At 42.1% G+C, this 18,598-nt stretch overlaps 1 protein-coding gene across 2 annotated transcripts; it reads right to left on the reverse strand.

Annotated features, from left to right (window-relative positions):
• Positions 1–1,412: 1,412 nt before the first annotated feature.
• ETAA1 (ETAA1 activator of ATR kinase) lies at positions 1,413–13,300 on the reverse strand. Of its 2 annotated transcripts, XM_042450108.1 has the most exons (6): positions 13,045–13,300; positions 10,732–10,869; positions 9,232–9,308; positions 8,057–8,175; positions 4,698–6,631; positions 1,413–2,640 (listed from the first exon to the last, which is right to left on the reverse strand). In XM_042450108.1, exons 1-6 carry the CDS (start codon positions 13,241–13,243, stop codon positions 2,528–2,530), a joined length of 2,580 nt encoding a protein of 859 aa, XP_042306042.1. In that variant the 5' UTR covers positions 13,244–13,300; the 3' UTR covers positions 1,413–2,527. The 2 variants fall into 2 exon arrangements, with proteins under 2 accessions (XP_042306042.1, XP_042306043.1); XM_042450109.1 differs by lacking the exon at positions 13,045–13,300 and having other exon boundaries at positions 8,089–8,175; positions 10,732–10,793.
• Positions 13,301–18,598: the final 5,298 nt, after the last annotated feature.

Consider the following 18,598-nt stretch of genomic DNA (forward strand, 5'->3'; position numbering starts at 1 on the left):
CTATTTTTATGTGATACAACTAAATATTATGATCACCCTCATGAATGTTTGCATCTACAGTGACATCACTGTTAGGACCTAGCTCTAATATCAGTCTTGGCAAAACTGATGGGGCAGGATTTTTTTTTTTAATTCAGCTGTGGTACTTTTCACACAGAAGCTGTGGTGGCAGGTGAAGGGAGGCTTGTTCAGTGGCATCTCACCTTGGAAGCTCCAATAATTTGTTTACTCGGCAATATCAGTGTGCATGGTGCAACAAAGTAAAGATTTCTGCACACCAAGGAATGAAACATTAAAATTAAAGGTTCTTTGACTCCCCCTCCCCCTTAGAGGGCCAATTAGCAGGGAGATACAACTGAAGCAAAGTAACATGGTGAACTGGCTCTCAAAGATGCAAGGCAGAAACTGGCTGAGCTTGAGGATGCTCTTCAGAGGGCCATACAAGATATGGGTCACTAGTCAAAAGGAGTACCAGGAGCTATTGAATGTCAAGTTGTTCCTAGATCTGGAAGGAGAGGAACACTGGTCAGTGAGATCCAATCTAACACCCACTGACACAACTACATCCCTAAATGGTCCATGATGATAAATAAGTTGCACCTTTCTCTTCCATACTCAGCCTCCAACCCAAAGTGATATTGGCACTTCCCATTTTTTACCATGCTCACTGTGAGATATTTAGGTGATATTCAGGAAGCTTTGAGAGATTCTTGTTCCATTTTCAGGATTAAAAGCTTGTCTTGCCAGCCAGCCTTTTAATCCTGAAAATGGAACAAGAACCCTCTCACCCAAGCCTTTGGCTACACAATACACATCAAACTTTGCAACAGATTCACATAGGAGCTTTACAGAGCACCCAAAAATGGCGCTCTGCCAGCGCCCGTGTTTGCTGCGTGAGGGAACCGCAGTGGGTTCTTTTTGCGGCACGGTTATGATGCCGCAAGGCACCAATGGCGCACTTGCGGCATCATAACTGCGCTGCGACGTGCGGACACTAAGTGTCCTCCACATCAAAATGGCAGTGCCCATGTATACTGGGCGCCACCATTTTGACGTACCTAGTACGTACTAGGGGTGAGGCCTGATTGGACACTGTGTCCTCGGCCAACTCCTAGTACGTACTGGGGGCGGGCCAAAGGCCCGTATAGAACACGCCAAAGATATCCAATTTATTCGGCATCACTTGGAAATACACACATCTGTAACCTTGCTTTCCCTTTCCCTGTTGGCTTTCAGGGCAAAGTGTTTTATTTTCTGATTTTAAATAAACTAGATCTTTCTGCTTTGTGCTGTTTGAAGCCTGACTTTACTTTTGTGTTATTGTGTCCAACAAAAGCCATATTTTCATTTATAAAGTTTGCTCCATTTGAATATCTAATACAAACATCAAGACATATAGATTCCAACTGTGTTTAAAATTATACTTGGTCCTTCCATATCAGATTTAAAGAATATCAGGTGTTTAATGAGGCCTTTACAACAGAGCTAGGCGTCAGTAGTCCATGAGTCAACTCTGTAAATTCCTGTGGGATGCTCTTTTCACTGCTCTACAGACCCAACTCCATCCATTCAGATGCAAAGAGATTAAACATTTTCACATAATAGTCATTAAATAGCCACCTTTCTGAGAAAGGTACCTGACATTCATATGCTTTACTGTACAGAAATCTGAAGGAACTGTCCATGTGACACACTGCTGTATTGAAACACCTTGTCATGCAAATTTTGTGTCCAACTGATGAAATTTTCTATACCAGAAAACACCACTTCTTGGACATGTGAAAACAGGCAAGGATCCATTTGATCTCATTTTCTACTGCAGACTAGGAAAAAACTAATTGTTATAGAAAGAGTTGTAATTTTAATCACAATTTACAAAGTAAAAATAATTTACAAAGATAAATAAATCCTGCAACATGCTACATGTTTTACTATACAGAGTGTACAAGCTCAGACCTTTTTTGTATAGCCCTGGTAACACAAAATTAAAAATGGTCCCAAGTTGGAAAGTGCTTGTTTGCCTTGATTTAACACTGTAGTTTTGTATTTGCCAAATTGTTAACAATCTACAAACTGGTATGTAGGGTACAAATTATGAGGCCCACTTTGTCTTGGGAGAGTCACATGATAACTCTGTCATTAAACTAAAATATCTCTTGATGTTCGGCTTCCCACACAATAAGAATTAAACCTGGCACAGTATTAACTCTGACATTGTAGACTTGATGCCAACTGTACTGTTTACTTAAAGGAACTGAAACCCATAGGAAGTGGGAAAGATCTCATAAACAGTAGTTCAGATGCTGGACTTTTAAATGACAACCTGGAAAATCTCACAGCTGCAAGCAATGCTGTTTTAAAAAGTAAAAACAGTCCCAAGCAATTCCTTAAATATGAGACAGTCACAGTATCTTAAAGAATCAAGACAGAGCAAGGTGAATAAATTAGCCAAGCAATAAAGCTTGTTTAAAGATCTTAATAATTCTTCGGCTGTCAATTCTTCTTCAACCAATTTATTGAACTCCCTTCAGGTAGGTGCTGTATTTTTGAGCAAGGCTTGCATTTTGCATTTTCTCCGCTCAAGGGCCTCTTGCTTTTTCCTTGCAATTTCTTCTTGAGAACACTTTCTACCTTTCTGTTCTGTAAAAGAAAACATGTATTAGCAGCCTGAGTTATGCAGTATCATGGTCTGATGGTAGCTACAATTCTCTGGCTCCAGGATATTCAACTGATAAGTAGATAAAGCTAGTTCATGTCTAATCTTTAAGAATCCCGCAAAGAAAGGAAGACCTCTGAATTCAATATTCTTGCATCACTGTCTACCAAAGTTAAGGGGAATGAGAGAAGGCTTCAAGATTCTTTGACAAGGCTGCCTTCCTGAGGAGCCAGCCCTGAGATTTCAAGAAACTGGAATATCAAATAGCAGACGAGAGGGGCAACAGCTATGATACAATAACCAAACAAATGAGTCTTGCGATGGTAACACCAAACTATTGTTCTGGAGTTTGTTCCAACAGAAGGCACTCTGGAGTTTGTTCCAACTAATGCTTCACTAAGTCTGCATGCCACCTTGAGCTAAAATTATCTGCTAGTATCCTATGTGCTAGTGCATGGAAACTAAGCTGCAGTCTTGACAGCCCAGTTGACTTTTTGAAGAAAATAAATTTCTACCCCTAATGGTTATAGAAGGGTATTGTATAAATGGGCAGCAAATACAAGAAGGCCTCCATTATCAGACAGTCAATCTTTTGTTCCTGAAGAACTACAGGTTACTCTAGCATGCTCTCCAGTCATTATTCTCTAGCCATTCATACTAATCTATGCAAATAAGCCATCTAGACAATTTCAGCTGAAGTGGATAGTTTAATCCACTTGTGTGTCTTTTTGGCCTTCTTTTTCACCATTTCGGCAGAAACAAAAATGTAACTGGTCTACAGCTCCACTAAACTAAGCAATCCCAGCCCAGGATTTCCTCTGCCCCATCTCGGATTCGCCCCTTTTCACTCGCTGCCCCTCACTCCTGGAACCTTCTTCCCCCGCGAGCTAGAGCCATCACTTCTTTAACCAGCTTCAAAACGGAGTTGAAGACCATCCTGTTCAGGGCAGCGTTTCCAGGCATTGCATAATTGTCAGTTGCTATTTGATGTTCTTTTGGTGCCTGTTTTATTGAATCATTTCCTGTATTGCTATGTATTTTATATGTATTATCCTACTAGAGAGGCCCCTTCCCCACCACCACTCCCTTCTCCTTTTGTGTCATGTCTTTCTAGATTGTAAGCCTGAGGGCAGGGAACCGTCCAATTAAAAAGATTGTATGTACAGCGCTGTGTAAATTTACAGCGCTTTATAAATAAAGGTTAATAATAATAATAATAATAATAATAATAATAATGCTATGCCCTGCCCTGCCCTGCCCTAAAGCAAGATGGTGTGACTTAGCTGGTAGAACCCTTCCGATATGCCACTCAAGAAAGGAAGGGGCTCCTGACTCGCCCTCAAACTCTTCTGAGACCTTTCAGTTGCATAGAAGGTAAATATTCTTTTTTGATCTCCCCTTTCTTCAGGTTTTGGATTCAATTTCATCTCACACTGCGACTTCTGTTTTACTAAAGCAACAAGTTACTTTGAAACAAATTAATGAGGAATTTACAAATCAACTGTCAACTGATACACTAAACAAATCTAGGGAGCAGGACTGATCATACTCTACAGAACAGTATTGTTATTGTTGTCCTGTGCCTTCAAGTCATCTCTTACTTATGGCAACCCTAAGGCAAACCTATCATGGGGCTTTCTTGGCAAAATTGGTTCAGAGGAGTTTGCCTTTGCAATCTCTAAAGCTGAGAGTATATGACTTGCCTAAGGTCATCCTGTAGGTTTCCATGATTGAGTGGGGATTTGAAGCCTGGTCCCCAGAGTCATAGTCCAATGCTAAACCCACTACACTACACCAGCTCTCAAAAATAATAAGTCAACCCGTTTTACATTAAGCAATGAGTAAAATTCTGGCAGATACCCGAGGACAAAGGAACCACATCGTGCAAAGCTTTATCACAGCAAGGTGAAAGAAAGAGTGGCTTTTCTACTTCCTTTTACCACCATCTCTGACATAAGAAAAGGGTGTCACAGGGACTGTGAAGCCTGGGTCTGAATCTTATATTCTGACAAACCACAGCCTCCAGCCTTTTACAACCTACCTGTTTCATACTGTGCAAAGCAATCTGAGAGGTGCCTCTTGAAAGGTGGCTTCGTGTTTGTCTGTATTGCTGTCTGAAATGGGATGTTTGGTCCATTCTTGTTTTCCCCCAACCCCAGAACAATTCCAGAATGGTTGCCTATGTTTACACTTTTATTGTCCAAAACAAGGGCTTGAACATGATTAGTCTTCTTAAATACATATTTTGACTTTTCCGTTGGCAACTGATTAATACTGCTCTTATTTGGCACCTTCCCCATGTTACGAAGACCATTCTGCCATTGTACATGACTGTCATTTAGACAATCACCTGAAAGAGGGGCTGAGGCTGATCCAGAACCAAAGTCTCCTCCAGGCACTGAATGAGATCTGCACCATTTTTCTGGAATATGGCTTATGCTCTCAGTTTTAAAGGGTCTCCAGTTATGCTGTGCAGGATCTGTGGAAGTGTCACTCTTCAGCAGAGCTGCAAGTGTTACAGGGGCATCCAATGAGAAAGTTCTTCTCCCCACATGGCTTTTTCGAGTTTGTGGGCAATTAGAAATCCCCTGATTTGCTACTGCGAGGCACGGACCCACCTCCAATTTGGAAGGACATCCTAACGTTGACTTGGATTTTTCGTTCTCTTTCACCACATCATGGCTCACAGTGTTTTTTTCTACATCATCACAGACTTGATAAAGCAAGTCATCATCTTCTTCACCTCTTGTGCCCCACAGACTATCTGATTCAGAACACAAGTCTAAAACATCTTTTGAGAACTTGGGCTCATTCCAGTCATCAAATGAAAGCACATTGTTCTTGGGTAATTCTCTCCAAAGGCCCATATTGGACATGCTGCTTCCATATTTTCCCATCTGTGGTTTAGGGAGATCAGAATGATTGGGAAGAGCAGCAGCTCTTTTTTCAGGAAAATGATTACTGGCAGGACATTTGAGTTGAGTAAAGCCCTCCTGTCTGCTCTTGTCTTCTGGTTTCACTGGAATAGGATTAGAGCAAGAAATTTTGGGATGTCCACTTACTGAAATTGACTTTATCTTCTCAGCTTTTATAGTGATATTATTATGTGGAAGGATTGTCATTGTATTTCCTGTGGCAATGCTTTGTTTCTGTAAAGCAGATGATGTGGGATCGTTCTTAAATGAATTAAATAGTGCACCATGATCAGAAATTACAGTTTTCTCTTTTCGTTCACCATTTTTATCAGAAGCCAGAGGCAAAGCATTTTCAGGAGTACTTATCAGCTCAGGGTTATGAGTAATTTGCATTAGAAAGGAATCATCTCCCCAGTCATCAAAATCTTCATTGACGACTTGATCCACTTTACTGGAGACAACTGATCCAATCTTACAGGAGCCTATTTTTGGGGCTGTTTGTTCAGAAACCTCTTTTGCTTTTTGTGTGGGGGCAGGTGCCATGCACTCTATCACAGGCGCTGCTGAGTCTTCCCTCACAGGTGCTTCTCCAATCTCACATTTATTAGCAGCGGTGATATTATCCACAGCAAGTGCATCCTCCAGCAGCGTGCTCTGGTTTTCATGGATACTAGAGTTTGAGGAACAATCTGACAAACCTTGGCTCAGCCGACCGCTACATTTTTGGGTGGAGCAATCAAACAGTTCGTGAAGTGCTATTTCAGCATCAAGATCTAGGGGCTCCTGTCTACTGTCTTCACAGGGCTCAAGAGCCTTGGTACTGACATCAACAGCTACAAAAGGCAAAGTAGTGTTAACTTTAGGATATTCTTCAAGGGACTGATGCTTTTTTTCCTCCCCAGTCTCATCTTCATGTTCAGTGGACCTCCCTGTTTCTAGTGTAATATGGGTAATATTGTGGCATGAAGCATCTTGATCTTGGATTGCATCTGTCAGGTTTTTATCAAACTGTTTCGCCAGTTTCAGAAGCTCTTCTTCTCTGTGTTTCAACTGATGACCTCTGCATGAACAAGCACAATTACAAATGCATGCATCAATTCTCAAGGTTGTTGGAAATGGTTTACTTGCTTTAAAGGTCCAGGAAAACATGCCCATTTTTTCAGAGCAGAATCCAAGTACAGTGAGATTGTACCCTTACAGTTCATCAGATTACTTCTATCCTGTTTTTCTACAAGAAATATCCAAAGCAGCTTAGAAATAAAAGGACTGTAAATAAAAAATTGGGGTGTTGACAAAATTATCACTGTGTAATCCAAAAAGGATGAAAAAATAGGCATTTTATTGATCTCCAGATGCTGTTGCACTGCAGCTCTCAGCATCCATCACTGCTGGCTATGCTAGTTAGGATTGGTGGAAGTTCCATTCCAACATCTGGAGGACTACAAGCTGCCTATCCCTGAATTAGAAACTAACAGTCCACATTAGAGCCTAAAACTTTCCTGTAACAAAAAAAGTTTCACTGTCTAAAAGCAGACTAAGGTGGAATACAGACCGCCCAAAAAGGGCCGTCTGCCGCTGCCTCCATTTCCGCCAGCAGGAAGCCTCAGCTACCAACCAGCGAGGCTTCCTGGTGGCGGAAAAAGAACTCATGATGTCGCCAGTGCGATGGGACGTGCGGACGTGTGTACAGGGCGCCGCCATTTTGACGCCCCGTCACGTGCTAGGGGTGAGGCCAGTATGGACGCTGCCAACCTCGGCCAACCGCTAGCACATGACGGGGCGGTGCAAAGGCCAGTTTAAATCAAACAAAACAAACAAACAAGCTTCATTTATATACCGCTTCATACCGCTTAAGCAGTGTCTAAGCAGTTTACAATTGTAAGCTAATTTTCCCTCAACAATCTGGGTACTCATTTTAGCGACCTCGAAAGGATGCAAGCCTGAGTCGAGCTTGAGCCCTTTTGCTGGTCTTGAACTTGCAACCTTGTGGTTTTGAGTGAGTGGCTGCAGTACAGGCATTTAACCACTGCACCACCAGGGCTCCTAAGCCTAAGGCCCAAAGTGGCTTCCAGCCACTCCAGGGGTGTGTTGTTTTCATGATGCATGCCCCCAGAGCATCCAGAAGCCACTTAAGGGCTGCGTAAAGCGGTCCAAACCCAGTCCCAATAGGAGTGCATCTTTTCTACTATTTGGAGCCATGGGAGAGGTGATCTCGGGGCTGCGCCATGTGTTCACCACAGCCCCAGGGTGATCAAGCTCTGAGTGGCTTCTAGCCACTCCTTCCTGCCCATCTGATTCGCCCCTAAGAGGAAACTGAGTGGATCTCTAACAAAGCAATCTTGGTGAAGCCACTGGATAAAAGCTCCAACAATCTCTCTTCCCCACCCAACAGGGCAAGCCATGCCTCCACATTTTGGGAAGCTACTGATAATTCTAGAAAAAATCATTTTAGAATTTTTATAAAATGAAAGAAGTCTCAGTATACCTGGCACCATTTACTTTTGTTCTTGATCGTACTTTTGTAATTGCAGGAGTACAAGGAATTGCATCATCACCAATCCAAAACCCAAGAAGATTTCCTTCACAACAGGTGGGCTTTTCATCCTAAACAAGAAGAATCAAATACGTCAACACCACATATTTTATCAAGAGTGTAGACATCGTTCAGTCTACCAGGTTTTCCAGCTTTCAAAACTACACTCTAAAAATAATATATTTACCTTGCTCTTCTGTTAAATTCAAGGCAGTTATTATAACCAAATAGGAGAAGAAAACCAACCATTAATAATTACATCTAAGATACAGACAACAATTAAAGACCAAAACCAGCCACTGGCTTTTCAAAATAAGTACATAGAAAGTAGCAAAGTGAGGCAAATTATAAAAGGTACCAGTAACAGTAATATTTAAAAATATGTATGGCTCAATTTTAAAAATGGGTTGTGAATATTAGTGTAGTCATAAGGATGCTTGCCTGAATGTAAGACAGCCTGGCTGTTAGCACTAAGTCAAGGTATCAAACATGACGAAGCATTGTTATCCATATTCTCTGAAGAACAGATTTGAGTAAAAAAAAATGACATTACAGAATGTGTAGTCAGCATAATAACAAATTGAGTTTTCCAAGCAGGATAAGTATTCCTCTTTCTAGCTCTGATTCTGAACGCTAACAGGACAGAAGAAATAAGAGAGGAATCCTAAAGTTTGCAGAAGTTGATTGAAACAGTAATGAAGATATACTCAGTTCAGTAACACCCAGCATGTTTATTCAGCCAAAGAACAGCAAGTGTCAGTTAGAAAAAAAGAAACAGATTATTGAAAAATGGGTGGGAAAGCCCACCGACTTGGGGGCCTGAGAAGGAGCACTGCAGTTAGGTGAGAACACACACTGCAACAAAATGTGGCAGGTTCCAGTGACATCTTCTAAAACTAAGAGATGATTGTTAATAATAGCATGAATTCAAAGTATGTAACATGTTGGCTCTCTAAAGCTATACAAATATGAGCTTACTGAGTTTACCTTGTATTATACAGTTTCATCAAGCAATATTAAGAGTATACATTTTGCTAGTTTTTCCCTTGAATTCTTTTAAAGCAGGCTGTTTTAAAAAATGAAAACCTGTGTGAAGACACTACAGCTATATTTTAAGAAGTAATTACCTGAGGAGCAATCCGATTAACAATTTCTGAGATTTCAACTGTATGTCTATTAACTGTTTGCCTCCTTTGTTCGCTGTCTGAAAAAGAAAACATTTTTGGCACTTCATCAGCACTGTAAGAATGAGAATTCCCCCAATCTCAGAAGCCAATTAACCCTACAAATTATTATAAATAGCATTTGCATTGTAACAGAAATCCTAGTCTCTAGTGAAAATCTGAACACTCACTACAGAATAGTTATTTAAAAGAATGACCATTTGTTTAATATTTCTTCTCCTGTCTTTCAGTTGCAAGATCACCAGGGCAACTTACAATTTTTCAAAAAATATATACAAAACAATTGATAAAAATCAAAGTCAAGGTAACTAAATTTAAATACCGTGAAAATGCTTGGAGAAAGAGGCTGAGACCCAATAGTTACACTGGTGGCGTGTAACTGTCCACCAGCATCACTATAGTGTTGGTCCAGGAGCAATTTTGTCTTCTGCTCCTGCAGCTGAGCAACAGCAGCCAGAGACTTCTGGTAATACTTATGGTCATCCTTCCAGCCACTGACCAGGCATGGGATGCATACAGGATCTGTGTACCTGTCTTTGGCCTGGTACAGACTGCCCCAAAGGGGTGACCTGCACCTGCTCCTTTTCGTGCTGGACTGGGGCCAGGGCAACCGCACCGGCAGCCCTGCAGCTCCAATCCAGCATTTTTCCAGGCCTGGAAAAGGGGTGCCCTTGTGCCTTAGGTGCCGTTGCGGCCCCTTTCTCCTCTGCATTGTTGGCACAGGAGTTTGGTTGCCACGTTTTGGAGCTCCTATCCGTGTCTCCAAGGCACAGACACATCACGCACATGCCGCGCCATTTGGACGTGGCGTGTGCATGACGTCATTGTTATGTGCGCTGTGTGGATGGTGCCCCCAGACGTACTAGGGTTAGGGAGCGTGTGGTTGGTGTGCGCTCCCTAACCCTAGTATCGCCGAGAACGTGCCGCTTTATGGTGGTGTGTACCAGTCCTTTGTGTACCTAGAGAAGAAACAACAATAGCTACTGCCACCTGGACAAGAATTAAAGCAATACAGGAGATCTACAGGATTCCAGACAAAGAAAACACTTTTCATTTAGAAACACAAACCAGTAAATTCCAGGAAAATCAAACTAGGAAGAGCATTCTGCATTAAGGCACCACTGCAAAAGTGGCTCAATACTGGAAGCCACCCACCCCACCACAAAAGATGGAGGCATGCAGGTCATCCTTCAGATAACCTGAACCCAAACAATTGAGTGCTTTTACTGCACATTTCAAATGATAGATTACGTCTTAAAGCAGTAATTCCCAAACCTCGGTCCTCCAGATTTTTTGGACTTCAATTCCTAGAATTCCTGATAGTTGGCCAAACTAGCTAGGGCTTCTGGAAGCTGAAATCCAAAACACCTGCAAGACTGAAGTTTGGGTAACACTCATGTGAAGGGAAAAGTTTATATGAAGACAACTACAAGGAGTATTTACCTAGCTTATGTACAATTGGTGACTGAGGATCCCAGAAAATTTCTTGCTGTATGTCGCCTTCATTTGCAGGAGAACTGAATGTTGGCAAACGTGACTTGTTTGCTTGTGTTCTCTTTGGAGTCTTATAGGAGCAAGTTTCTGTGTGACAGGCATACAAAACAAAATACTTCAATAAAAATAAGCAAGTCTGCTGGATAAAATGAGTAACATTGCTTGGATAGCTACACCCTCCTGATGAACAGCAATATGTAACACTGACTGGGGAAACCAATTCTTAGATCACAGTGATACCTCCAGGGATAATAAGTTGCCTTATGCCAGGGGTCCTACCAATAGTGCACCTTTGTTTTTGTTGTTGTGTGCTTTCAAGTCATTTCCAACTTATGTTGCCCTTAAGGGAAACCCATCATGGGGTTCTCTTGACAAGATTTGTTCAGAGGAGGTTTTCCATTGCCTTTCCCTGAGGTTGGGAGAGTGGAAATTGCCCAAGGTCACCCAGTGGGTTTCCATGGCCAAACAAGGAATCAAACCCTGGACTCAAGAGACATAGTCCAATACTCAAACCACTATGCCACCTAGCTTGATATGTATAATGCTTAGCAGTTGCTCTTTCTTCTCCCAGACAGGGATCATTCCTACTGGTCTTTAGAGATGCTGGAAGTTGCACTTTGGGGCAAAATACACAGCCAGAAGCAGCGTCTTGAAGCTGCCCCTTCCGAAGCCAGACTGGAGCCATGGCCCCTACATGCCGCAGCCCCAATCTGCCTTGAAGCCACCCGAAAAAGGAGCGGCAAACAACTGCTGCTTTTTCCAACAGCAAAAAGCCAGCTTTGCCACCCACACCACAGGTGTAAACGCTGCACTGCCAGAGCGTCATGAAGCTGCTCCCATGTAAACAGCTGGGAAGCTTCAGGCTGGCTTAGGAGCATGCGGTGTGTGAATGCCGTGCTCTCAAGCCACCTGAAAGCTGGAGCAAAAGGGCCATCTGTTTCAGCCCATTTGTGCCACATGCATGCTCTACCACTGACCTATAGCAAGCAGTCAGAGGGAAAGAAGAGAAAAAGGCCAATGTAAGTACTGTTAAGCTTCATCAGCCTTTGCCCCTCCAATTATCATGCAGTAATAATCAGGCTAAAAATGAACAGACTCACTTCACTGGCACAGTTGAAAGAGACACTCTGGTCTACTGTTGCTTAGGTCTGGGAACATTAGCTGAACAGAGGAATTAAAGTATTTTAAATACTGCAAGATATACATTTTTCTCCTGTCCACTTGAGTCACTAGTAACATGGCTGTCATCACTGCTTACTAGTCTCAAGGGGACAGCTCCCCTGTAGTCATGAATGATGGTTTCAGGGAAGGAGGCTCCATTGGCAGGGTAACAATATTGCTTACCAGCTTAGCCTAACTATTATACACATGGATTAAACCCTATGCAATTCATGAGGTTTCCACAAGTCGACAGGCAACTTGAATGCACATAGACATGATGCATTAGGGACAGGCAACCAAGCACCCTCCGAATATTTTAGACTGCAGTCCCCATACTTCTTGGCAATTGGCCATTCTGCGGAAATGCAGAATGTCTCAAAAGCACCAGTTTGCCTAGCCTTGTATCAAACTATTCATGACACAGCTTAATACTTTCTAGTGACCTTGCCATGCTTTGGATAAGGTTTTACCACCAATTTGGATTGATCTGAAAAGTATTCAGAAGTGTTGATATGCTAAGGAGGCGTTTATCTGAGCATTTCTGTTTAAGGGGTGAAATGGGCAGACAAAACAAAGCGGTTTCCAGCCTTTTTGAAGGCAGAATGTTTAGATGACGCAGCCCTCAAAAGTGGCTGGAAACTGGACCAACTAAGAAACATGGATTTACATTTTTATGAGTGTTTTTAACCTTTTACTCTCTGCCCAGGAGGCAATTCAAAAATGTCCTCCATTTGGAGCATGACTGGGAAGCATGGATGCACACTTCCTAGGAGTGTTCTTTTTTTGTAAAGGCTTTTATGGGGGGTTTCCTGTCCTCCATTTTCTCCTCGCATGCCCTACATTTGGCGGTGCCTTGTCCTCCTTTGTGTTGAGGACATCTGTCCATCTTGGGGCCAAGGAGAAATAACCCGGTTTGGTAGCGCTTTGACTCTTTGGCTCGAATGCTATGGAATTCTGGGAGTTGGAGTTTGCTATGCTCCGCTCTGGGCCCCACAACAAACTGCAACTCCCAGAATTCCATAGCCTTGAGCCAGAAGGAGTTAAAGCGCCACCAAACCGGGTTATTTCTCCAGTGTGGATGCAGCCTAGGTAGGCAAATACCTGGAGGGAGCCCAGGGGAGGCTGGAGGGGGCACCCCAGCCGCCGCCGCCGCCTCCTCTCCCTCTGCTTCCCGGGTGCTCTCTTCGGGGGCAGCCTTCCTCCTGCTGCTTCTGCTTCTACTGCTCCTCCTGGCCGGGCTCCTGAGGCGAAGCTCCTCCGCTGCTGCTTCTGCCGCAGCCTTCCGTCGCTTACTCGCCATATAAGAAAGTAAACACAAAACTCCCGCTCAGTTAAGCTCACGGCGACGCCATTTTGTGTGCAGTGGGGACTCGGCAGCTGATTGGTCGGAGCCGGCTCAGCGGAGGCGGGGATTGGTTGAGGCGGCCCGTGACGAGGGCGGTGACAGAAAGGGGGCGGGTCACTCATAGCTGTGGAGAGTTCAGAGATGAGAGGGACGTGTCTCCCTCGTGGATGCTGGCCATAAGGGCTTCAGTGATAGTGGGAAGGTGGTTGTTAAATGCCTTAGTTTCCTATCACTGGGCAAGTCTCTTCAGAAGGGGGTTTGCCATGGCCAGCCTCTGAGGCTGAGGAAAGCAGGACAACTGGCACTGCAGAAGGCAGAAAAACATTCAACGACAAGTGGAAGATATGACCAAATAAAAGCTGAAGAACACTCCCATGAACATAAATCCCTGCTTCTCAGTCAGGCCCCAAATGGAGGACGTTTTGAAATGCCTCCTGGACAGAAAATACAAAGTTATAAGCAAATATAAATGCATGCTTATTCATGCCCCAAATGGAGGACGTTTTGGAATTCCTCCTCCTGGGCACAAGGTTGAAATGCAGGGCATGTCCTGGTACTCAGGTTGTGGTTAATAGTCTAGGGTGCATCTACACGGTAGAAACAATGCAGTTTGGCACCGCTTCAAGTGCTGTGGCTCCATCCTATGGAATCCTGGGATTTGTAGTTTTATAAGGGGGTCTTTTTTTAGAGCCAGTATGACGTGGTTTGAGTACTGGACTACGACTTGATTCCTAAGTGACCCCTTTATATAGATTCTCATGCTATATATATATATATATATATATATATTCCCACTTTTACAACACCTACCTGGCAGAAAAGAGCAATTTTATGTACGCTATCTTCTTTCAGACCACAAGGAACTGGTAACTATAAAAGTTGCCAATTATCTGCCGTAAAAACTTTTTAATACAGATGAAGTATGAATACTTTAGAGTTTGGCCATCATCTTATTGTCTTTATATATTGTATCTTTATACCATTTTATATAACAACGTCGGAAAAAGTTGTTTGTTGACAACTGTATATTTATGCCAACGTTTTATCAAAAAATTTAAAAAATTAAAATCTTGAAAAGGTTTTGAGGAATGAGGATGCGGCATCCGACTGTCGACTGTGTTAATGTTTCATAATATTCAACTACTCCAGTGTCTTATAACAATGTGTGGATTTTGTGCTGCTATGAGGAATGGGACTGTGGGCATTCTCCCCTCCTACTTGGATATATAGAGGATATACATCTCCGTTGGAGTAGAATGTATATATATTTGTGCTGCAGCAGTATATCTGATCTTATATGTTTTGTATTTTGGTTTTATTTTGGTGCTGGCCATGTGCCGTAATAAATTCATTCAGTTCCCAATTCAGCCATGAAACTCACTCGTTGACCCTGGGCAAGCCACACTCTCTCAGCCTCAGGGGAAGGCAATGGCAAGCCTCCTCTGAACAAACCTTGCCAAGAAAACCCTGTGATAAGTTCACCTTAGGGCAGGGTGCCCACATGTCATAAATGCAAACAAGGATGAGACATAGGAAAATGTCAGACATTCAAAAGAAATGTAAGACATTGCCAACCAAAAGCTAAGAAATGTAATTTAATTCTTCTTAGGCATGCTCAAAATGGAGGACATTTTGAAATTCCTCCTGGACAGAAGGATGAAACGTAGGGCAGGCCCTGGAAAAGCCATCGGGTCATCCTGCCTTCGCATCTCCTTAAGTTGGATATGACTTGAAGGTGCATACAACAGCTGGTACCTCACAAAACTAGAAATCCCAGCATTCTGTAGGATATAGCCATGATGGCAGTTAAAGTGGTGCCAAATTACATTATTTCTACAGTGTAGTTGCACCCTGAGATACAGGGCCTCCCTCCACTTGTTTTGGATTTCAGCCCTCGTAAACTGAAATCCAAGGATAAGGGATGATGGAGCTTGAAGCGCATCAAGTTCCCCCATCCCTTGGGATCCCATTGGAGGAGGCCTGATGTTCCCATCCTGGCATTTCAATGGAGCCTCCATGGTCAAAGATAGCATACTTCTGAAAATCAAACAAGCAACAAGAACAGAGCATCCTTCAGGTCTCTACTTTTACACGTCCCAGAAACGTAAGATTGACAACAGCTCCACATGGGACTAGAAGACCTTTCACTCTGATGCATTAAGATGCTTCTTGTACTCTCTCTCTCTAAAAAAATTATTCTGCTAGGAGTGTGTACCAACAAACCCTGGAAACCAAGCTAGTTTGGTTTGGTTGTAAAGCTGCAACAGCATTTTCCACGCACATTTTTCTAGTTTACAATCAGTCATAAACACCTGCATCAGAAGTAAGCGAGGACTGCATTGTGTATGGGGCAGGACTCTGTGTTTATCTGGGAGTCATTGCCACTAGGATTATTTCTGCACTGACATACTGGTTTGCACTGTTTTAAATATGCCCCAAATCTACACAGGATTACAATTCTCAAATTCAGGGATGAGGCTATGTTAAGCAGGACTCAGTCCCAAGGAAGTATGCATATGATTGCAACTTTAGGTTTTTTAGCTTTTTTCTGCTCCAAATTGTTCAGCTGTTTTTAATAAACAGTGACCTCTCCCTGATTAATTAAATACAGTATAGGAAACATGATTCCACTTTGAAGGGGGGGTGAACAGGCAAGCAAGCAAGCAAATAAATGATGAGTTGTGTATATACATCTAATGCTATAGAGAGAGTTATAAGGCCAAATTTAAATAAAGTCATCTTTTAAGTAAAACAAAAAAAAAAGGAAATGTTTTCAGTACTGATGTCTATAAACATCTCTTTGCCAGTGCTTTTATTTTCTCCTTTGTGTAGTTTTGACTTAAGTATATTATAATACCTTATTTATACTCAGTCCTCCCCCCCCACAAAACTAGGACACGAAATGGCTTATAACATTTTTTTAAAAAAAATATGCAAATCTACATGTAGGTTAAAAAAAAAAGCACAAAAAGTCTGAAATGGCCATTTTAGTATCTATAGAATTAAAACCATTTAAACATTATCATTTCAAAATGGAGAATAAAAGGTACATATACCACTAAGAAAAGCTCTCTTCCTATAAAATAGAAACTACTTATGTTACTCATTGCTCTGACCAACCAACAGATCATTACTGCTTACTGTTACCTCAGTGGAGAAAGTATGGTAATTTGCTGGATTATGCATTACTAACAGGTTTCTATTACTATTTGTACCATTAGAAAGGTAAGCCAAAATGGCGTAGTGGTTTGAGTGCTGGACTAGGCCACTGGAGACCAGGGTTCAATGCCCAGCCCTGCCATGAAACCCACTGGGTGACCTTGGGCAAGTCAAATGTTCTCAGCTTCAGGGGAAGGCAATGACAAACCACTATCGAACAAATATTGACTAGAAAACCACAGGATAGGTTTGCTTTAAGGTCGTTGTAAGTCAGACTTGAAGGCACACAACATACAAACACCATTAGAAAATGCTCTTTGGTTTCTCTTTAACCCATCGCTCATCATCACAATTCTGAGTAGACTACCCTGCTTGGACTTCCTCCTCACCCACACAGATAGAGCATATTGTACAAAGTAATTGTCCTGTGCACAACACATAAAAACAGTTATTCAATCCCTTTTTGTCTTCCATCTCTTCCAAAATATTGCTTTAAATCTGAGCCACCCTCTGGCTACAGAGAAACATAACTTCTCTAAACTCTCTCACATAGCGCTTACACCACTATAGCTAGGCCCAAGTATGCACTCTAGTCTGCTGCAGATTCAGTCTCCCTTATCCTAACTCAGTGGTCCAAAATCCCTTAAAGAGCACAGTTTGGGGACTACTGTCCTAAATGCTTGGGGCCAGATGTGTTTGGGCTTTTGACATTTTTCAGATTTTGAAATATTTGCCTACATAATGAGATATGTTGGAGATAGTACTCCAGTCCAAACTTGAAATTCATTTATGTTTCGTATTCACACATAGCCTGAAGTGAAGGCAATGTGATACTATATTTTTAATATTGTTGGACATCAAACAAAATTTGTCTGCACTGAACTATCAGAAAGCAAAGGTGTCAGTATTTCAGCCACTCATGTGGACAATTCTGGAATATTTCAGAATTTTGGTTAAGTAAGATTTAACTTACATTTGGAGTAACCAAAATGGCAACTCCCCCCCCCCACACACACACACACACAGTGGCATCAGTCTCTTTCATTTGGGCAGGATGGAGGAAGCCAAAAAAGAAGATTATTCTTTAAAAAGCATTTCTTAAATTAAATAATAATAAATAATCCTGTCACCTGACTCGCTAGTGCAGTTCATCCTTTCAATGCGTCTCCTCCTCCTCATCTCTGTTTCTCACTATCTGCACTAATCCCCAAAAAGAGGCAGACACAACACAAGGCAGGCAGCCACCCATGTGACTCTTCTTCCTTCCTTTCCAATTGGGTGAGTCAACACACCCAGGAAAAAGTAACAGGTAGAAAATGGCCTGGGTTACACTACACTGAATTGTAGTGCTACAGTTACACCGAGAAGGAGTATAGTCTTATCCAAAATCCACAAAACAGTCATACCTTTTCATCCAACCAAAATGCACATTATACATGTTGCAAGCTTTTGAAGCTCCAAGTCATAGCCTACATTGGGCTGTAGATGTTGTGGTTGTAGTCCTCATTTCAAATGGCATGGAAGGGTATTCATGCAGGTGGGCCCCTCTTCCTTCTGACCATGTGGATACTGGGAGATTTAGTCCAGGAAATAAAATTTAAATACCATTAGCAAGACAAAAAGCCATTGCTTTTCACATCCAGTTTGTCTCAGTCCTTTGTAAGGCTACAAGCCCCTTTGTTAGGAAGAGAACACTGACTAAGAAGCCTCCATGCTTTTGCATCAAGAAAAACTTTAGGTGTTGTTAAGATGTTAAAACTTTTAGGTATTGTTAATACCAATGCAGCCCCAATTTAAAAGGAAAAAAATATATTTGACGACAACTCTGGCTGTTACAAGCAAAAAAATGACACCAATCCAGCTTGTTAATGCAAAAAACAGAGCACCCTAACAAAGTTAGTAAGTAACCAAAGTAACTCATTGCAAGTAACACATTGCTGCAAAGCACTTCTGAGTTTTGCCAATAACACACATGAAACACAGCATGTTTTTGAAGCCTTAATCTACTGCTGTAGCCTACAGGAGTTTACTACAGTGTGCCCTTGCTATTTGTTGGGGTTTGGTTCCAGGAATGCAGGGGATATCAAAATCCATAGATGCTAATAATAATAATAATAATAATAATAATAATAATAATAATAATAATAATAA

This window comes from Sceloporus undulatus, chromosome 2 (genome assembly GCF_019175285.1).
Source record: "Sceloporus undulatus isolate JIND9_A2432 ecotype Alabama chromosome 2, SceUnd_v1.1, whole genome shotgun sequence".
Taxonomy (NCBI): domain Eukaryota; kingdom Metazoa; phylum Chordata; class Lepidosauria; order Squamata; family Phrynosomatidae; genus Sceloporus; species Sceloporus undulatus.